This window comes from Stegodyphus dumicola, chromosome 9 (assembly GCF_044657685.1).
Source record: "Stegodyphus dumicola isolate Sdum_Otavi_A_Nest chromosome 9, ASM4465768v1".
NCBI lineage: Eukaryota > Metazoa > Arthropoda > Arachnida > Araneae > Eresidae > Stegodyphus > Stegodyphus dumicola.
In genome coordinates this window covers 94618401-94641947 of record NC_140776.1, presented here as the reverse complement: position 1 = coordinate 94641947, position 23547 = coordinate 94618401, and the positions used below count along the sequence as shown (strand labels likewise).

Sequence of the window (23547 nt, the reverse complement as noted above, 5' to 3'; positions counted from 1 at the left end):
TCTGGAACAATGGCGTGCTGCCGTTACGCCAGATACATTAACAGCCGTAGTTCGTTGTGCTGTTATGCTCTAAGGGTGCTGCGCAGAAACTGCTAGTGGTCATTTTGAACACATACCTTAACTCTCTCTTAGTCGCAAATCTGTTACGTCAAATCAAGTTTGTCGCAAAATATGGACCAGCAAACATTGTTTGAACCCCTCTGTATACTAGATGTATTCTCTATACTCTTCAAGTTCTCGTTCATCTGTAAATATTACAGATGAGCGAATACTTGAATGACTCTCTGATTTCCTCACCGATGCCTCAAGGATTCACTGCAGTTGCAAGAACAATGCATTTTGAATTACTTTATCATAATGAATTAATGTCCTCTCACTGTTTAAGGGCTAAAAGCTTATGCTCACGTGGAATTTCCAATTTGCTTATATTTATGTCAAATTGTGTCTCAGAATACCTTTTATCGACTTAAATAGATTGGTTGCTATCCATTTTAAGGTAATAAGTGTGGACGTTTTTATTTTCAAATATGCTTGTCTTAAATATTTGACTTTTGCCCTTTATTGTACTGTTATGTGCATTTTTGTATGTCGTGTAGTGATTTATGAAAGAGTCGCATGCCAATATGATCTATATAAATGAATATACGGCAATAATTTTAAATCGTAGGATGGTTCTATAACTGAATAGTGGCATCTGTCATTTTCCTTCTTCAGTTTAATATGTTGTAATGCTGCAGTTAGTGGTGCATTTAAAAGAGAGTAGTTGGATTTGATTATTCTACTTTCATGAAAATTTTGAATTTAGCACTATAGATTGCTGTATATAACATGTAAAAATAAATAGTAGAAGTTGAAAACTCGGTTGGAGACAAAAAATTCAAAAACGCTCACTGATCTTAGGTGAGATTGTTTAACTTTGTTCAAGGGCGGTGGTTAAAGCACTTCTTTTTGCAATGGTTTGAAATAAACATAAAACAATAAATTCCGGCTAAATAAGCCTAGAATTCAGTAAATAAGACTTAAAAAGATACTTTAAAAGATAGAATATTTTTTTTTTACCTTAAAATCTCTTCTGATGAACTCGTATTCAAAACACGCTTCAGGACTTGCTGCCTGAGCAAGAATACCTTTCGGATTGAAGGCTGCAGCTAGGGCTCGCCGAGTCAAAGCACCGCCAGCTTCTACGGTGGGAGTGAAAGAAGTCTTATTCATATTGAAATCTGATGTATAGTTTTGGCCCTCCCCTGCGTAACCTGGAAAGTAAAAGGCGGTTAAAATAAACTGTTATCCACAGATAGCCCCAAAGATAAAAAAAAAAAAATACAAGTAACTCGTTTTAAAATAATTGGAAATTTATAAACAATGCATATTACTCGAAATGCTGTGCTTGCATAATATTTGTAGTTTATTAGTCCAAAGGGATTTGAGTCCCGAAGGACTATTACTTTCGTTTTGGCATTTTGCGTCGGACTCCTATAAATGTCGGTTCACGTTTCAAACTGTTACCACAAAATGTTAGAGTCCTGCATTATATGTGAAGAAATTAAATAAAGAAAAATGCATAAATGTATGTATATTTCTCGCATTGTGATAAAACAACGGTATCTAGAACTATCCAGTTTTGCATGACGTAATCCTACTGCGAATATGGGCATCTGAAATCCCAAATTTGAAATTTGGAATTTGTTTTATTATCGATTTCATATTTTGTAAAATTTAAGCGAATTTTTGAGTAACAAACTCAACAATTTAAAAGCGAGCAATGGCAACCCTCTACGAGGAAAAAAAACCTTTTTATCTCCAGCGCGTCGAATTGTGTATCGGAAATTCTAAAGATATGCTCAGTTTAAAAATATTTTGTGACATTTCTATTGAACTAAATTTTATGGTTTAAGTGCAAAGAACATGATATTTAATAAATAAAGGTAACACACAAAATGTTAAGAAACGCCCCTTTGGACGTAACTTAAAATCTGAAACATTTCAGATTTTTTTAAAAATTATTTTTGGTGAAAAAGTTCTATGTAATAGGACTGCGAAATGAAATTAAATTGAGGAAGAAACTCGTGGTGCATATACCAGCCATTATTCACTACAACCTCATGATTAAAATTATATTTTTTTTTGAAGGGAGTGGAAGCACTGTTGCGTGGGGAATGAAATTCTTCGGCAATAAACAATGATTTCACCGCATGTTGCTAGTGTTTTATTTGACTTACTTATTAACACAGCAGAAATATATAAAGAGCAACAGTAATTGCAGAAACAATTCCTGTTTCTAACGGTAGATGAATAATAAGAAGAATGGAGAGCTTTTGTAGTTTCTTGCTCTTCATCCTTTCTTTGAGGTACTATTTAATATTCTTTGAGGTACTTTTCCTAGTTAGAGCAGATGCAAAGAGGTGGTATAGCTTTATACTGAACGTTAGGGTACGTTTCAGAAATGCACAGCAGGATTCGTCTTCGATAACGATTGCCAAATAGGCGTCTTTAATGACGGATGTTCTTCTGAATCATGTTATATCATATAGCGATTTATCAATGGATCGGAAGTTTAGGAAAACTCTTTGTGCAATACGATTTGTTACTGCATTCTGTCGAAAGGAAGTATTTGTTTTGAAGCATGTCTCAAAAGCATTTGTATTTGTACAGAAAAAGCTTTCGAACAATAATATTGTTTATAAATGTAAGTAAGAAAAAAAATCGAAGTGAACTTTGAAATTTTTCAGGTTTACTTGTCAACTATCCAGACGCATGAAACTGCCCGTACACACTCACATATACGATCAAATCGGCTGCTGTAGCGAATACCCCTGTAAAGCGATAGAATATTTTAGTTATTTGATATATTCATTCGAATTTCTATTTCTTTATGTTTGTTCTTGAAATGTAATGTAAAAGCACATATTTGTAGAGTAATTAGGATTTTATTTTTGAAGAGAAGATGTGAAAAATGTGGAATAAAATTCGAAATCAGGATTGCTCGATTCCCAGCTGAATGTGCTTCCAATTATACTACGAAGGCACGTTGTAAGAAGAGAGAAAGTACCTTACATATTTCCTCTCTTAAAGGGCAACTGGGCAGAAGAGGACTCCATCGCTATTGATGTAACTAAATGTACCAAACGATGACGAAATTTTAATAAAATAATTACCAGTTGCAATTTAATGGAAATCTGTTTCTAGGTATAAAAACCGTAACATATGGAAAAACAGTTTTTTATTGAACCATCTACTTACTCATTCTTTCGTTTTTAATAATATGACAAATTATAGAACATTTCTAAAATTGTTACGAAAGATTGCCTCTATACTCACCTCCACCCTCTCCTGGAATGCCCAAATATCCACCAGTCGAATTTGAAGTCGGGTTTGTAGTTCCATAACCTCCTTCATTATTGTTAATTCCTGGCCGTGTACCTCCCAGGTTCTGTTTCGAGAGGGATCTAGCCATGGGATTCGAAGGTACTCCATGAGGAGCAAGATGCGCTGTTTCTTCAACCACAGTGTCAGGTTCTTGATCATCCTATTGAGAAGAAATCTTGATTATTGATCACAAAACAAGATTTTGGTTTATAACATATGGTATTTATCGTACTTCTCTGTTAAAATTAACTACATACAGGTTATAGAAGAAAGACCGAACTAACTCAGTATGATGCAAAATTTGTCATCTCAAACAATGGCATTATACAACTTCTGCAGAAATAAAATATATATGTTGTTATGTATTTATTGATAATCCTTTTATAGGCATCAGCATTTAGAAAATTCAGTTTAAGATATGAAAAATGAATTCATAAATGAGTCTTAAGAATTTGCATCATTAGATATGGACAACATAAACTATCTAGTGTTTGTTTTATCGCACGAAAAATATAAGAAAGCCTTCAAAAGCTTAAGGCATTTGAAAGATAAAAAGCAATTTAATTACTATCTATCAACTGATGCAGTTTCTAAATAGAATGAAATGCAAGCTTTACCACACTTAATTTAATAAACTAGTATTATATTAAAAAAAGTAAGGAAAGGCTAGATTTTTGATTTTATTTGAAGACATTCAAAATGCCATATGCATCTATAAACAAAGGGACATACAAGTAAGAGTGAAATTTACTTGGATCATGCAGAAATGATTGACACAACGGCTCTCACAACGAAACTATTACACTATGCGAAGAGAAAACAAGTGAAATAGACACAAGGGGGGCTTGAGCTACTCAGAATGCATAGTTTGAGCTGGCCGCAAGCGAACGGTATAGGTCAGCGCCCGTCCCACCGTCGTCATTGAGAGCGCAGATAGCAATTATGGAAGGTGATTATCACGGCCAGCGTTGGGCAGCGTGGTTCCTATGGAAGGAAGGGATACAGGGTAGTGAGATCCATCGTCGCATGGTGTCGCAGTGCAGGAACAAAGCACTCTCAAAGCGTACCGTATCCCGTTGGTTGGCCAAGTTCAGCAGCGGAGTGATTTGATCATGGCGAACAGGAGCATAACGTTCACCAAGATGCAGCAAGAGGCAGGGCTTTATTAGCTTGTTAATATCTTATAGCTGGTATTTGCCTATGGAGTGGTGTAGTGTATACACTGACCACTCCATAGACTGACCAATAGGTATTTGGACACCTGTGATAGAAAAGAAAAACTAACTTTATTCAAAATCAATAGCTGGTAGAGCCTCCACGAGAGGTAATTACAGCATGGACCCTCCGGGGCATACTTTCCAAAAGTCTTTGTATGACAGCTAGTGGTATTTTCTTCCACTCGGCTTGGAGAAGACATAAAAGTTCCTTCACCGATTTTGCACGGGTAGTGCACGCCTGAATTCGGGGATGCAATTCGTCCCAGAGGTACTCGATAGGTTTCAGGTCTGGACTCTGGACAGGCCAGTCCATTTGATGAACTCCATTGGCACCATACCAAGCCTTGGTTAACGTCGAAACATGACAACTGGCATTGTCGTCTTGAAAGTAACAGGGGTTCAACCCGTAAAACTGCCACAACGTAGGAAGCACATTATGAATTATTTTGTTTCTTTAAGGTGTTTTATAGAAGAATTTGTAGCAAAGTATTATGGTTTCTGTACAGTTTTAAGAAATTAACTTCTACCAAGGTGTTATGGATTAGATTATTTGGATTACGGCAGTGTTCATAACGGCTATGAGCCTTCGTGGAGGACATTGTAAAGAGTATTGCGTAGTATTCACGTTACACATAAGTGAGGGAGGACCACGGAAACACCCATGGAAAAGCTCCCTCGTCAGGATTTGAACGTGAGTCAAACTACTATAGTCTTTTACTTAAAATTAGTAAGGCTTTTCTGATACTCCCTCGTTTATGATTGTTATGCATGTAGCCGCCATCACTGAGCAGAACTTTTTTTTTCCTGTCTCATTTCAGACAATAGTTCAAGGTCAGCCTTCATTAGCAAGCTTTTCATGAAGCAAATCACATTAACTAGAAGTGGAGAAATAAAGAGTGGACTCGACATCCTCCAAACCTATTGTTAGATGGTTACGAGGCAAGGTGGAGGCGGAAACTGATCTCGAGTTTCCCATTCTAAGTAACAGATTAAAGTATTCAGCAGTTTTACCGCAAGGTAGTATGAGCCGTACAACTCGCCATTTTCAAAAACTTGCAATCTACTCAATCCATATTACGTTAAATTTGCTATACTGTAATAATAATAATAATAATAAAAAATCCAAGCTTACCTGGAAGGAAGCAAATCCTTTATCTTTACGGTAATAATTGATGAAAACGAAGAGAATGAGAACTATTAAACTAGCAAATCCATATCCTCTAAAAGTTACTTGAGTACCTGTTAAAAAATTAAGCGAGTCATCACAGAGCAGTACAATCTAATAACTTAAATTCATTCCAAGTAAATATGTTAATCGTGCAAAGTTGAAACAGAGAGATCTAAAAAGAGAAGAATTAAGGCATATCGTGTCTAAAATGTAACGATAAACTATATAAGTGACAAAAACTTTCTGACGCGTACCGTTTTGAGGAAATGTGTTGCAATTATATAAAATGGTACTGATTTTTTATAATTCTGAATAAAATATTTTAAATAGCGCTCTTAAAGCTACTTTTTACTGTTAAAAATTAGTTTGATTATTATTATTTTTTTCTCAATTTTATTAAGCACAAATCAAGAGGGAATATTCTGAAATTAAGTTGAGGTGCATGAAATGTTTATTATATTTTGTACATTATTTGATTTAATTTATATGAAACAATCAAGGGATGATGGAGTAGTTGTATCGTGAAATTTTAAATATGTTTTACGTAAGACCAAGTTTTCTGAAAGTATACGTTATGATATGAGTTATTACAAAATATGGTTACATTATTATCAAAGATATGAGACGAAAATTCGCATTTCCGGTTATTGGCATTTAAAGAATTTGCTCTGTTTGCTTTTAGTTTCTCCTTTTCTGATTTTTTGAAAATTATTTTATATGGTTATAAATATGACTAGCTTATGCAGTTGTAAAACTACTTCCGATATAAAAGTTTTAAATTGATTATTGATTTTTGCTTTCGGCAGTGCAATAACATTAGTAATTCGAACGAATTTCGGATTTTGAGAAACATGATTAAACGTTAAATTTGTAGAACAAGGTAAACAAAAATATTCAAGATGCATTAAAAGTATATGTTTACTATGAAAAGATACATTTGAAATAATAGTGCATTGTGAAAATGGTCTAACATTTGGAATTTGACGCGATATTGATAGATTAAAATATAATATTTAGAAGAAAATTTAACTGCATACGCAATTCTAAGGAAAATGAAATCTTTACAAAAATCTTTACATTTAAGAATTACTTTGAAAAACATTGTAGGAAACTGAATCTTAACTAACTGAAAAATATCTAGCTTACATACAACTGCTGCCTTTCGACTTTGATTAATTAAAACAATCTAAACTGTATCTTAAATTCAGTTTTCCAAGTAAATAAAGTCATTACTCTTCTTTCCAACCTGGAAAAGATAGTGTCTTGAAGTTGCTGCTTTATTGAATATGCCTTAGGAATGGAGAAACTAAATCAAACTTCATAGTTATTGAATAATAATGTTAACTAGCTAGTATTTCAGATCCCTGGTACGAAAAGAATTATAGCTTCCATTTGAAATCGGATTAAAATGCACTCTGATCTAAAAGATTAACAGAGAAAAAAAAAAGGGATATAAAATTATATAAAGTTGGAAATATATACAGGAATGAGTTATAACGCGAGTTTAATTACATATGGGACATAATACGACTCCAATCCAAAGGGGAATTAAAGTTGCATTGTTTAATTAGATATAAAAACTTATTTGTGCATTTGTTAGAAGAGTAACAATAATAGAATGATAATTAAACAATTGATCATACCATGAATTAACTGAGATTTATAATTCTTGAAATTTAAACTGGGAGAACGAACAAAAATTTTAAATAGATATAAGAAATTTTGAATAGATATAGATACTTTCAGTATCTAGCTATATTTTAGTGAAGGGTACCATCATGAAATCTATGGTGTAATATGTTGCAATAATCTGCTATACATTTAGGAGAGTACATTTGCTAAAAACTCTCTTTTAAATAAAAATACTACCTTAAGTATTGAATAATTTAAAAGTGTTTTAGCAATACACATTTTATTTTTATATGAACGTGTGTATTAGGCAGTTTTGTACATTTATAATTTCTAGAACGATTTCATTTGAAAAGCAATTGTAAAACTTTTGTTACATGATATTTTTTGAGATCTCTCGTGCTATTTTTTACAGGATTTAAAATTTACCAAAATAGTTGACGAATATTCCTCCAATAACAGCTCCACATCCTCTCCCAAGACCATGATGAAGACCTTGTAAGACTCCTTGGGCTGAAGACCTCAAGTTGGCTGGAGTCGCCTGGGTTATATAGGAACAGCAAGCGGCCCATACGGCTGCGTGAGTAATACCTACCAAGGGAAAAAAATGAATGCTATACTAAGTATCAACTTTACATGAATCTGATTTGATAAATCAATTTTTGCAATAAGTTTGATTTCATTGCTTTGCAGGGTTGCTATTGTGCCTAGAAACTGAGTTAAGTCCTGCAGATCCTACTACACAAATTAGCGAGCTAACAAGCAACAAGTTACCATCACAATTTCAAAAGTCACAAAGTCCTGAAAAAATATTTAAAGAAGCCTTTTATTTCAATCTAATATGCACAGAAGTCCCCAAGTTGTACCACTGACAAAAACTACCACTGGTGACTATTCAAATTAAGAAATAATAGACAATTTAATTTTAACGCTGATAACGTAATCTGAGACTACATATTCAAAAAGTAAGCTATAAGCTGGTTTAGTTATTTTACCAGCGCGTAATTAACTTACGTATCGATTAGCGAGAGTTTGCCAAAGCCAGAATATCACTTTTGTACACAGCTGAGGAGGAACTCTAACAACAGATGCGAATAGCAGCAGCTATCTCTCTTAAAGATTCAAAACCCTCAATTTAAGTGCTCTCAAAGTTAATATGTATTCTGCTGAGGAATACGGAAGGAAGAAGTTAAAGATCAAAATCATAATAACTGGTTAATTAACATAAGATACGTTACAGTTTGAATGAAAAACCGAGTATACACATATTTTGGTGATCAGAAGCTGACTTATTAATTTAATCTCTTTTCATTTTTACTGAATTATATATTTAATTCTTGATTTACGATGATTTGTTCTGTAACTAAAAGGCAGTAATATCCATTTAATTTTGCTAAGAAACGTTGATCTACTTTTTTCATCTGAGACCAATACAAATACAATGAGTAGATACAACGAGATACAACGAGTAGAGAGACAAAGATTATTTTACCATTTAGTATTATTTTCAAATACAAAAGTATTTTTGCGTGCAAAGGATATTATACGCTTTTATATATTTGTTAGGTTTTATGCATAAAGTTTCAAGTATGGTTATAGCTCATGATTATAGCTTCAAGAACAAGCATTTCTTTGCTCTTGAAGAAACAAGATTTGTATCTGATAACCCTTGAAATCCACATATTTGTACTCAAAAATCTACGCTAAATAAGGTTGCTCTTTTGCGAAATCGTTATCCCAATTAAACATTAAATTTTCAACTCATGACTATAGTTTAATTTCTTAGTGAAAGTGAGAAATGGGGTATTATCAAATATTAATAGATTGTTTTCAAGTTTATATACTCTTTGAAGTATCGAACTCTGAAGTTTCAGTTCCACGTAGCTACCGAAAAAAGATATATATACCGGTGCATAACAATTACAAAATGTTGAAGTGCATTACATTCCTTTCTGTTACTTTATTGGTTGGTATATTAGCTTGCATTCGAAAAATCTTTAATAAAAATAATGAGGTATATATTTTAGTTGAGTGGTTGCCCACCTTTTTATCAACCGAGCCATACAACTAGTTTTTTTATTATATATATGAAAAAATAAAACAAAACGGAGAAATAAACATATTTAATTAGGGTTAGATTTGAAAAATAAAAATAATAAATTTTAGTGGGGGAGACGTCTGTTTTGTTTGGCAGAACTAAGTGCATCTGTATCAGTGCCGACTGAAGCTGCAGCTAGCTACATGCAAACAATTTTCCAAATTACCATCAGTGATTCGTGTTCTCATTTTTGATTTGATATACTTTATCAAACTAAAAAGCTATTTACACGGTCATTCACAGACCATGTTCGTAAAATGTAGTCTACTTCTCCTTGTACAATTATACTTTGTAAAAATCTTCCAAACCAACTTGGTGAAATTTCTCTTTTAACTGTGGATTATTACGCATTTTACTACGTTCCAATGACTGTAATTTTTTTGGCAATAAATTCGCGTCTTTGGTGAATGGCGTTGAAAATTCAGTGAAAGTAAATTATTATTTTTAAAATCAGTTTTCGAATTCAAGGCTCAAGTCGGATATCAACGAAGCATATTTATCTGTAGCCGCCTGTGTGAATTCTGGTTGCAATACCAATATAGGAAAGTGAGCGAAGAATTTTGTCAGATAAGACTACTTTTTGTTTTCATATTCTCGATACTTTTCGACTTGCTTCGAAAGAATGATTATATTTTTGCTTCAAAGTAAACATTTGTTCAATATTTTGCTACGTGTTAACTATCTTACATCTGCATAAAATATGACATAATTATACTCTGAATCTAAAGATTTGAGAAAGTCTTGAAACCAGCGGCGATTCAACCTTTTGACTTCACGAAGTTCACTACTTTGAAGATCACCATCATGATGTAGTTCACTGCTTTGATGATCATGGTCCCTTTTAAGAGACTTGGAACATAAATTTTCTTAATGAATGATACAATGAAATTTTAACATTGAAGTATTACCAAATTTGGAGGCTTCATTTTCAATCAGTTATACTAAATATTCGTGTTTTCAACCTTTGCTAGAGCACCATTTGTTGTTGAGCCTGATAGGCTACTAAGTTGTAATGAGAAGAGATCCAATGTCGATGTAATTTGCTCCTAAAAATTCTCGTAAGCAATGTAATGTCCTTAAGTGGATACAGTGCCACTTCCTCTGTTACGTTAAAACGGATATTCACAACCGTGATAAAATCGCAACTTGGGCCATATATCAGCATTTGGAAGATTATATCGGTGCTTTCAAGTGCTAAAGCATAAACTATAAATTTGGATGCTAGACGTTTCAAATTATTTTCAATATGTTTTTCAGTGTCGTCCACATTAAAACGTTTTTTAATATGACCCAGATCCGCGGGCCACAAGCTGACACCTGGCGGGCCGAGGATTGACCACCTATGTATTAGTGGATTTTATAGCTTACAGCGGCAAGCACTAATTATATGAAAGTATTATTATTATTATCTTAAACTGTGTGTAAAAGTCATGCGTATTCAATCGAGAGAAAGAATTCGGATCTCAAAATTTATATATTCTTTGATTGATTAAAGCTTGAAATCTGAAAATCCCATTTCTTTATATTTATCTATGATTCGCTTAATCTACCTAAAAAATGCTTCACACAGAATGATCTTGACGGAAATAAGTAGCATGGCTTTGAGAACTCAAAGCTTATTGATGCTTTTATAAGATTGCACACAACATGTGCAGTAACTCTGGATTAAAATATCACACGAGTTATTTTAGATAAAGTTTTCCATTGTTCAAAATAAAAATAAAAAGCACAAAATAGCATGATAACTATAAAAATAAATTACATAATCATAATAGAAAGCCGGAAGAATCATAAAATATGGAATATATATATTATTTTCAAAAGAGTTATTTAAATAAAAAATGAACAGTGCATTTACTTTTTATACACGGTCAGAAGAATTTTCTCGAGATAAGTAAAAAAAAAGGGTTCTTCTGCGAGAAAAGTTGAGGGAATGAATAATTGAGAAGAACGAATATTGACTGCCACCGTCACTGATGTGGTTGCTATGACAGCCGGCGAAATCATATATACATAATTCTCTCCACACGGGAAATATTTATTACTATGCTAGATTTTCTCTGGATGTTATACGATTATCACTGAAGTTTTAGTTTTCTGCTTGGACAGGTCACTTTTCACTATTTCTTTACTATGCTTTGTTTGAATGCTTCATAAAAAACGTATATTATATTCAATACCCAATGACATCTTTTCGAATAAGGTTTAATGCTTTAATTTAATTTAATTTTGTTTTAAACGAAAGACCAATTTTCCATATTTAAAAATGTTGCTTATATAGATTATTTTAAGAAATTCAATTTAAAAGTTTGTTATTTATTTTTAATTAGAGTTTTCGCTACTTATCTCTTTAGTTTTTAATTTTATAATATAATGGTGTTAATAAATTGGTGTACTGTACTTCTACACTAATACATTTCTTTAGTAGATTTTTGATGCAAATCAATAATTGCTATGGCTGATTATTGGATTCTCTAAGACGACCATATCCACAGGAGAGAGAATTTGTTCGGAAAAGTAGATAGTTATCTAAGATAAAGTTCACTGTATGCATTTTTTTAATGATCTAAATCTTATTTTTGCTAAATGTTTTATGTTGTATAATTATCATAGGACAATGAAACTGAAAAGCAACATAAAAATTATTAACTGCAAATAATGATAATTGTAATCAATCCTTATTTCAAATTAGAAAAATTATTTACGTTTTTTGGTAAGTGGGGTAATATTAGTAATTTTTTTCAGGTTTCATCAGTCAAATTTTACGATTCTTTGTGAGAATTTTCTTTTTCCTATCAGATCGGAACTAATACCCGGGTCCCTTGTATATATGTATTATAACAGTGACCGAACAAATTTCTATTTCCTTCTTTGGAAATAATAGTTTAAATTTTAGAGTAATTTATAGATGCAAAATTTAGCATTTTAGGCTGTAATCAATTAATAATTCTTTGTAGGGAAATCCTAAGTAATTCGTAGCTTCTCTGTTAAAGTTGAATCGAAAGCATAAATTTGCTGTACAGTCTTTCAAATAGCAATTCACAAAAATTTCAAGTAGAAATAATGGTTCAATTTTTTAAAATTGATTGAAATCTAGTAATCGATATTATTTCCTATTTCTTAAAAACACTGAAAAGTACATTTAGAATTCAAACGTATTTTTCTATGGACTGAGCTCTATTATTAACAAAAAACTGGCCTTTCATTTAGAGCATATATTCTTAAAAATACTTTTTGATTGGATTATTTTTTAGAATCATTTCAAGCGAAAAAATTTTCTCAAATTCTACATATGTATTTATTTTTATTTTCAAGCTTGGATTGGCTTGCCTTCGTAACGTGTCTGTGAGATGCTTAATATTTTCAAGTAATATGGTATTTAAAAGTTTGATTTAATTGTTACGGTGTACCAAAATTAAACTGATTGTAATTTAAAGCGATGGCTAAGATTTGAAATAAGTTTAAATATTTTGAATCATCATGAATTTATAAACAAATTTTGATCTACAATAAAAAATCTGATTTGGACGCATGACTTCCTTTTATAACCTATTAAATTATACACATTTTATTGCTGCGCTTCATTTAAACTCATTTCTCCGAATTATATTACAGATATATTTCTCATTCAATTAATTCAGTTCTTACTTTGTGCTAAAGCAAAAATACATAAAAAGTCAAAACATCTTCTTAAAAATTGTGAAGTACAAAAATTATAAAACACCAAATACAGTTAAAACAGTTAGAAAACGGTTTTTACAATTAACATTAGAGTTCCCTACGCAAAAACAAGCAAGACGAAAGATTGCCAGAAGGCAAAACGGAAGATTTTTCGGTGCACAGAACTGAAAGTTTACTTTTGGTCCCACTCGGCAAAAAGACATTGAAGGTGCAGAAACTGAGTTATTCATTATTCTACTGAGTTATATAAATAAATGACGGTTCGTTAGGCTTAACTCGCCACTTAATCTTTAAATTGTTGATAATACTACAACTATTGCATGCAGATTAACTAAAGGCATACAAAAACTAAACCGTAATATAAACACCACATAATTCAATCGCTTAAATAAAAAATGCACAATTAGACAACATTTAAGAATGAAAAAATTAAGCTCACCGAGCCAGGAACAGAGTAGGTGTATATATATATATATATATATATATATATGTTAGAAAAATCAGAAGTAATGACCAGCAGGAATTTTGATGGCGTAGAAGTGTTCATTCATAGTGAATAGGAAATTTGAGGCGAATGCAGATTAAATCTTGATTTTTTATTTCAGCAATCATGTTGCAGCCACAAACAAGTTGTCACATTATTTATGCCTATTCCAAAAAGTTTACATTTTTCATAAATCTCCAGTAAGAAAGAAGGAGCTGACAAACTGCAGTCCAGCTAGGCCAAAGCGTAGAAAGCAAATGCGTTATAATCAAGGTGAAACTTTAATTCAGACTGAGTTAGTTTTGGTTCTCAATGCATTTTGATTGGATAGCTAATATTGCTGTCAAATTACTATTCGCTGTTTGAGTTTTAGTTCTATTTACATTATGAGAATTATGTAAGGGTCATATGATACGGAATATGTAAGATATAATAAAATACTATGGCTGTATTAAGAAATAATTGGCAACCTCAAAATTAACTATTCTAGATTTGGTGTTCTTCCCCCTAAACTCATCTGCTCTCCCAAACTCGAGATCATGCCAAATTACATAACACTGCTTGAAAAAGGAAACTAAAACTAATATTGACTAATCATAGCTTAGAATATTTTCTGCACCTACGTAGTATAAATACGGTTTTGCGAGGATTTCCTGACTTGTCTGCCAAAAAGATGATTTGAGATGTGTAAAAATAAAAATTGTGATTCGCCGAAATTATTTTTTTTAACGTCTTCTTCATGCCTTCCCCTACGCCTTAAAATATCATATATATATAATATAAAATATCTATCTTTCAGAATCTTTCAATTGATATATTAATAGTAACCCTTAACTCGTGTCTTTATTCTAGAAATAACAGAGCAATAATTTTTCTGATTAAACTTCCAGCATTTCTGATGCGCACTTATCGATCACTTGAGCCCAATCTGGGCATTAATCTGTCACGTGATCTGAAATGGAATTCAGTATAAAAGATTAATTGCGTCCCTCTCTTTTCTCTTGCTTCGTTTCTCTGCTATGTATTGCCGCTAGCCACGTAGAGTTTACTTTTCTAAATTTCGTCCATTCTTTAAGAAATGTGAGCTTTAAAAAATTATGGGGTGCATAGCGCAGCCATATTGACGATGTGCATTATCAAGGAATAAAATTGTGTGTGGAATTTATCGTTACGTGAGTTCTTCGAATGTCATCTTCCTAACTATGTAGTTACTCTCTAATGCCAACTCCCCACCAAGTCGTCTTAGTACAAAAATGGAGCAGTGATATTAGTGATATTATATATGGAGCAGTGATATTATATATATATATATATAATATCACTCTCCATTTATATATATATTCAGGCTTCAGGAATAATTGTATACATATATATGTGTGTGTGTGTACGATGCAGCCGATTGCAACGAAAAAAGAGAAATATACAACTACATGGTATAGCTGTCTTATATACAAAATTGCAACGTTCTACGTCTACTCGTTCTTGAGTTATGCGAGATATGTACGTACGTACGTACAGATGTCAATAAAATAAATCTCTTCTGAATTCATTTTAAATCCAATTTACAATCTTTTTTTTGGCAAAAACAGTCCTTTATTCTGTCTGTAGGTATAGATGTCACGCAAAAACACCGTTCAAATGGTTTCGAGAGGGATGAAATGTATATTTTTGTTGAAATACTCGTATGATACCCGAAAATTTTGGGATTATAATATTTTCTTTACTAAGTACAAGGATCAGGCAAAGAAAGCTCTTTTTAAAAATTAAAAATAGCCTTAATTGCAGATCTTAGCAAGCCTTAATTGCAGATCATGTTTTCCTTGATCAGAATGATGAAGAAGAATAACATGCCTGTAAGGTATATTAATTTTACTTATAGTACAGAAGAATTATTTTCTTGTAAACGTAGAGGTGTCTTTTATAGATTTCAAAGACTAATTAGAACATTGTTTCTGAGTGAGCTCTTCAGTAGAAGCTTCAGACATTGACTAAGGCAATTTAATGTGGTAGGTTTTCGAAATACAAGAAAATTACACTTAGAGATAATTTTCAATCATCTGAAAGGACTTACCTTGCACGAATTCGAATGGTAGCACCCACCATGGATTGCGCAGCCAAGAGATGTAGAGGAAACGGCAAATGTTCCCGATAAGACCAATGCATAATACCTGTTTAGTAAGATACATTAAGGAATTCTATTACGTTCATCCACTGAAGATGTGTTTTGTTTTAATTTTGTAAAATCTGTTATAATGAGGAGGGAAAATCGTAGAGCAATTGGAATACAAAAATATTCGAACCAGCATTTTACATTCACGAATCTTCTCAAATGCATCGAGTAGGTAAGGAAGAAAAGCACATTACCATGCTTATTTTTTTCATAAATTCTAAAAATTCTGCATACTAAATTTAAAGGATTATTTACAATCTCTGCAAATACGCTATATAACCAAACGTCACGTGGCACTTTGGATTTTAGACATCGTTTCTAATTTCTATAGAAAGAGTTAGCTAACTGTTCTGTAAATGCGGCCAAGTGTTATGAGGAATAATTGTAATTGTTTGTTTCGATTCCAAAGCAAAAAAGGCGAGTAATTTTGGGTGGATACGTTGCAGGCTCTGGCGACTAAATAGTTAGATGCATCGAAATAAAAGCTCTTCTGCCCTGTAGTAACAAAGAAACGTTTCCTGTCTCTTAATGAGCCAAATCGTCTCATTGACCGCAGAGGGCTTGAGGTGAACCTTGAATTGAAAGAAAAATCTTCCTTTGTGCCTGATTGTCGAAAACCTTAGAAGGTAAAATTAAAGAAAGTTGAAATATATAGTAAACAAAATTCGTTGCAGGAGGTTAGCGTAGGCGGTAGTTTGAAAAAAGATTTGACTTTGAGCACGGTGTGATTTCACTGTATAAATGATTTGATAAAGAAATAAATTTCTGATACTGTCTACTAGGCCTATTATATTTTCAGAGAGACCGTTTTTCGGTTGTACTGGATTTCCCAAGGGGCAGAAAGTTTGACAAAATACGTTAATCTCTTTCTCTAGTAGCGAAATGAATGAAGGAAAGTACGGTGCATAATTTTAATTACTGCGTGCTTGTGATTAGTTTGAAAATAGGTGGAGACTGATTGTTGACCAATTTAAGAAGATGTAAGGACATGATGGTGTGAGAAGCCAGTTTTAATTTACAACTAGATCAGGAGATAAAGAGAAAAAAAATATTGTCGGAATGGGGGAGATTGATGGTAAGGAGCCATGAGGATCAAACGAGAAGAAATAGGAAAACGCTAAGTGAAATGTACTGAGGAGTTTAGCGAAAATGAAGAAGGGGAAAAAATAAGAATGTGGATGGGGCAACGCGGAATGAAGAAAAATTTACTGAAAATGTCTCGGTCACGTGTATGGAGATCAGCTGAATGAATTGTTACTTAGCGTACGTTGAAATACTGCTCGAAACTTATTCAGTATGTGACGATGGGAAAAGGACCTGAAATGTCAGTTCCAGACTTAGCGCGTAGCGTAGTTTCTTCAGGTTACCGAAGTAGGCAAATGTAAATATTCTTCACCTCCTCTTAGCGTGTAGTAATGAATGCTAAATCCTCAGAGAAGAATAATATGTAGACATAATTGTGTAAATAAATTAAACATAGCGATGTTTATAAATGTGCTCTATTCTAAGAATTACTTGTAAATTTATATGAGAAAGATCTTAATTATTGTCAAATAGTATTCTTATTAATTTTATATCGTAACAGAGATTGATATATCTGCATTTGTACAAAATTAAGTAAACATTAAATGCGAATATTTATATGGGTGTGCTTGTGTTTATCTGTCTGCCTCAATACAGCTTTAAGAATTCTAATTGTTTTACTACTTGAACCTGGAACCATTGCGACTCTACTGGTTATATTAAAAGGATTTAAATTAAATATATATTTCAAAACTGTGTTTTACCATTTTGTACATGATATATGCATGAAACTCCATACACAACACATATATCACAAATTAAGATGATTTGTGAGTAAAATTTAGTCGTGAGTGCATTAAGGGACTAATAATAAAGTGATCAAGCAAAAAATATATTTAATCATTATATACCACAAAACCAGAGAATGATCTGTAACTTTCATAGATAGTTTACAAGCTATGCGAAAAGTTCATATGCATTTTCAGAAAAAATAACATCACATTAACGAAGAATGTATTGCCGTTACTTTTTAGAATCAGCTTGATGATAAAGAATTTTCCAGAAACTATATCATTTTTTTAAATTAATGTTTCTTTATTTTGCTATCAAACAGGTATTTTATGCCAGAGCATTAATACAGGTATTTTATGCCAGAGCATTAATTTCTCATCGCTTATAGGTCCACCAAGAGCAAACGGTAAAATCGCTGAATACTGATAGTTCGATCTGGGTTCAAATCCCGGAAAACGGCTTGGCTGCATGAGAATTTCCATGACTTTTCAAATGCGTAATAGAAATACGATCTAGTTTCATTTAAAGATTCTCCATAATGGCATTCCTTCCTTCAGGCAAATAGCCCTCTTGCACTCTGCTATAATCCAAATCCCATCACTTACTAACCACGGACACCTGCCTTTTCTTATTTACACAATACTGGATTAACTCATTTATAGCAAAGAGGTATCTGATAAAATTAAGACAATTAGAATTTATGGAAAATGCCATATCATCCAGGTAGTTCCAGAAAGTAACTAAAGAAAGTTACAGTAAATATTTTGTAATATAGCTCACTACATTATATCGTCGATGCTATTCAAAATTTACACAATATTTCATTGGATATTTTACATAAGTTGTCCTTACTAGTTACTTATCAAATTATGAAAGAAGAAAGTTAATTTATTTTGCGGGTGTGCAATTAATAATTACATTCTTTAAATGCTCATACCTCAAAGAATATTCACTGCTTTCGTTTCAAATAGCGCCCATCAGCAGCTGAGCGCTAAAGTCACTGAACACTGGTAGTTCGGTCCGAAGTTTGAATTTCGCGAACGGGCCGGCAACATGGGCATTTTCATGGTTTCTCCCAAGTGTAACGTGTATACGAGCCAATTTCCCTTAGAAAATCCTCCAAAGGCATCCCTTTCCTTAGGCAAATAGCTGTCGAGGCTTTGCCATAATCACATAAAACAAATCAAACCATTTCAAATAGCAGTTTAATATTTCCCTCGAGCGTTGTTACGTTTTCTGTAAATTTCGCTAGATTTTGTAGTAAATTCTGCATGTTATAACCAAAGAAACGTGCGAAAAATAGAAAATGTAAAAGAACTCTTTATATCTTCGTTAATATAGTATTATTTTTACGAAAATACATATGAATATTGTGTACAGCACTTAAAATATTTTGTGAAAGTAACTCATCATTTCTTAGTTTTTTTATTAAGGGTGATTAAATATTGGTTTCTTAATTATTTTGTCATTGGTTCCCTGAATACACTCGCGGCTGAATTTTCGTTGGAAACTGTGTGTTCAAGCATTTTATTTACATGGCCGCAGTTACAAAAGAATTCATCAAACATTTCTCTAGAAATTCGGAGCTATACTTAAAATTCAAAGCGTTCAGTGACTTTCGACACATAGTGTAAATCAAATTTCCTTCAATACTGCTAGCTAATTTAATTACGAAACTGAATAAAGATTCTATAGATGGTGTTATTAAATGTGTATATCATTAATTAAAAAGTATTTCAGACTTCCGAAGTTGCTTAAAAGTTATTTGCATGACAAGCTTTACAATAAAAATGAAAGTGCGTGAGAATGAAATGAAATGCACTTACATTGAAATTAGTATAGCGCTAGGAAAATTTGGGGAGCCAAAGCGTCTTTGTTTTTAATTAAACTGGTGATGAAATCGATGAACCTTTTTGAGTCTGTCAGTTATATTAATTCATGTTTTTTATTTCTTAGCTAGCTTTGATCCGCACGCCAGTATTTAAACAAAGCTACGAACTTCTATATTTTATTGATCATATTTTAAGATGGTGCATGTGAAAAAAAGGCTTTGATCAAACAACATGTGTAACACCCATTGTACGTTTCTTTGCATAGTTCTTCCTTAATGATGAAAATGGTATCATAAAACTTTGCAAGATAGATAAAACGAAGGAATCTTTAACTGGAACTGATAGAACTGAAGTCTGCCTCTGTGTAGCTAGTTAACTGGGGTATAATGTTAATGTTCACACTGATCTTGTTTATTTACCAATTTAAATTCAATTTTTATACTTTAAAATTCTGTATAATTAGGGAAAAATCACTGCATGCATAATTTATTTTAATCCAAAGATAGAATTCACTATACATACTTAGGAACTGCGTTTTATGAAAAAGCATCTGCTGAGACTAATCCTTACTTTTGTATGACCGATCTGCCTGATGAACTTAAAACTGAAGAAGTAGGCAAAGATTTCTGAGATGTGGTTGATGACGGACGCCACTCCAAAGAGAGTTGGGGTGCCACCCAAATCTTGCAGATGCCAGAAGAGAAAGGTGAACACCAGCCCTATGCCGAAACCCATGAACCAAGTTACGTAGAGGAAGGCGCCATAGCGAAGATTGGCGAACGTCCGAAGGACAGATAGCCATTCCGGAAGTTGCCGAGTAGTTTGGGCGAACACTGTGCTCTGTGGAAAAGAGATAAGAAGTGAGGAAGACTGCAGAAGGGATGCATGTACATCTTTAACGCTTGATTAAGACATTTTTTTATTATTTAAGCTTATAACTTTTCAAATAGCAGTTTAATATTGTATCCTTAACAAAGAAATTACTGGTTTCCATACTGCTATGCTGAACTAAGCAGCTATCCATCATTTCACTGTTTGAAGTTAATGGCCTTCTAAACTAAAGCGTAACAATTAATTTTGTTTGGCGTACTTATTTGCACAAGTAATAACATAAATATCAATAAAAACACCACGCATCTGAAATGCTAATTAATTAACTATGCATTAAGTTTTAACGAAAAACTTCGATTTTATTGTCTTTTATCTTTAATAAAAAATCTGATATGGACACTACATAACTTCCTTGCACGACCTATTAAATTATATACATTTTTCCCTGCATTTAATTTAAGCTTATTTCCTCGAATTTCGTTAGAGATATATTTCTCATTCAATTAATTCAGTTTTCACTATGCCGCAAGGCAAAATACATAAAAACTCAAAATATCTTAACTAAAAATTGTTAAGTACAAAAAAAAAAAAAAAAAAAAAAAAAAAAAAAAGCAGTTAAAAACAGATACAAATTTTTACAGTTAAAAAATTAGAGTTCTACGCAGAAACACGTAATTCGGCCAGCGAGCAAGAAGACATATTTTTCTGTGTACAAAACTGAGAATTTACTTTTGGTCCCAATCGTCAAAAAGACGTTGAAGTTGATGCGCAAACTTAATTAATTCGCTATTTACTAAGAGTGTCAAATGGCTGCTTCGTAGGCTTAGTTCCCCTTAAACAACTTTTAAATTGTTTATAATTCTATAACTATTCCATGCAGATTAACTAAAGGCATAAAAATCTTAACCGGAGCAACATGTAAGAATAAAAACTGAGATCACCAAGCCGGATAACAGATTGGGTATATAATATATATATATATATATACATTTATATATGTTTGGTGCAGCCGATATTGCAACGAAAAAGGAGGCGCACAACAACATGTTATAGCAGTCCCATATAAAAAATTTGAACGTTCTGAGGCCACTCCTTTTTGAGCTATGTATGTGTCACGAACAAAATCTCTTCTGAATCCATTTTAAATCCATTTTACGATCCGTTTTGGAAAAAAAAAAGAGTCCTTTATTTTGTCCATACGTACAAATGTCACGCAAAAATCTCATTTCAATGGATTCGAGACCGGTTTTGCGATTACAACGCTTCCTTTACTTCTAACAAGGAAGTAAAAAATAAAGATTCATTCTGAAACATTTCTTGACATAGTTATTTATAACATGCTGCGCTTTCTTGAACTTTTTTTGAAAGGATATGTCCGATTTTCAAGCAGAAATAAAGTGTACCATCACGAAAGAAACTGTTTAATGTTATTTGCTACTTACAATTAAAACTTAATAGTAATTATTTTTTTTTTGTAAAATTTTTATACTCTCTTAATTTAAGTCACATAGATTACATATTAAGAAACTCTGATTTATAACTAACCAAAGAATTTCTCTAAAAACGTTTCTCGAAATATTTCATCATAGTATCTGATAGAAATGAAAACATTTTACACGCAATCAATACACGCAAATTACATAATTCATAAATATGCAGAAAGAAATTGTTATATGATTTTGCATGAGCCCTTTTATATTCAAATTTAGTTTAAAAAAATTCTAACGATATCATAAGTACCTACTTTAAAGAGTGATTGAAATATTACTTCATAGTTCTGTCCTAAATGAAATTCTGAATTACATTCCGAATGATGCTGTAATAGGTTTGAAGCTTATATTATTCATAGAGTAACATGCTGTTATATTAAAATTGCACGCCATTCTTGCACGGTGAATTTAAATATGAATCAAAAGCCATCAGGCGAATGAATGGTTATCGTGATGTAATCGCGGGCCTGCTGAATCCCGTTTGATGAATCTAATAGAAAGTGATCAAACAGTTGACAGTTGATGTCAGTGCGCTTTACATCATCATTGGATTTACATTATAATTATATCATCATTATAGGATTTACATTACATCACTGGCGTATGGACTGTCTGAGACATTTAAAGATTTCTTAGTCGCGACACCAGGAACATCCTTCAAATGACGAGTCGTCTCGAAAGCAGTCGGAGGCTAAAATAATGGATGTGGGCATTGAATTACTCCACGGATTTCAATGGTTACTTGTACACAGGTGAATTTATACAGTTCTATAGGATGACATCGTTGAGTTTCAAGCCAAACGATCTATAGACACAGAGAATATGACAAGGGATAAGTTAATACGTGTTCTTTTAATTGAATGTGATGTTACAAGATTTGATATCTCGTATCTTATGAATGAAGCGATGTGCCAAAACCATTCCAATGGTCTTTTATTTCTTTTAAACTACCGATTATGCTACAAAATTCGTTGTGGCATTTTACCCTGTGGCACTCCATATAAGCTAGCAAAGATATTCTAAAAATAAATAAATAAATAAAAAGACTAAATAAAGTAATACATACAACAATAGATACATAAATAAAATGTTTTCTAGTTAAAACTAGTAATAAAAATACCTTTATCCATGATTTCGCAGCCATTGTTTAGATTAATTATGAATAATCTTGTAAATAGCTGATAAAGTTAGTGGCTCATGAAAAGAGAATTTCCTTTTAATTTCAAAACTAGACAGTTTCTTTCGTATAGCTTTATTTCAAATATTCCCTCCTTTATTTTAATCTCGTTCTTCGTTGAGAAAATATATTATTAGCAAAAACATATCTTGAAACGTTTGAAAATTTCTAATTTGGGAAATTTATGCAGTTCGTAACAAATATATTTTTTTCTATGTCATTTTACAGCCAATTTGTATACAACATTAACTTCTTAAGTAGAATAAATACAGATAACTGAAATTTATTTTTGATAATTTTTTGGCGTCTCATTTCAAATGTGAATTTATTTCAAAGTTACGTTTCCCTGCACATATAGTTAGTTACACATGTAGGAGATGTTAAATTTAAATAATTTATTTTTAAATGGTTATTTTAAATAACTATTAAATAACTAAGCCTGTGGGTGTTAGCCTATGATGAAAAGTTATGAAGTGAAATATGAAAAAAAAAAAAAAAAAAAAAAAAAAAAATTATTTTGCAAAGGCAGGAAATAAAATTGATCTTTATATAGAATGTAGAAATGTGGCATTATTAGACATAAATATTA

The 23547-nt window shown here is 32.3% G+C and overlaps 1 protein-coding gene across 1 annotated transcript in view; it reads right to left on the bottom strand.

Annotated features, from left to right (window-relative positions):
• The window catches only part of jef (major facilitator superfamily domain-containing protein 6 jef), a 90811-nt gene that overhangs the window by 13070 nt on the left and 54194 nt on the right, over nucleotides 1–23547 (bottom strand). The window contains exons 4-9 of the mRNA XM_035349910.2: nucleotides 20031–20300; nucleotides 15715–15811; nucleotides 7810–7971; nucleotides 5716–5822; nucleotides 3319–3526; nucleotides 1060–1253 (exon numbers count right to left, since the gene is read on the bottom strand). Of these exons, the coding sequence (XP_035205801.1) occupies nucleotides 1060–1253; nucleotides 3319–3526; nucleotides 5716–5822; nucleotides 7810–7971; nucleotides 15715–15811; nucleotides 20031–20300 (1038 nt within the window). The remainder of the gene's footprint in view (nucleotides 1–1059; nucleotides 1254–3318; nucleotides 3527–5715; nucleotides 5823–7809; nucleotides 7972–15714; nucleotides 15812–20030; nucleotides 20301–23547) is intronic.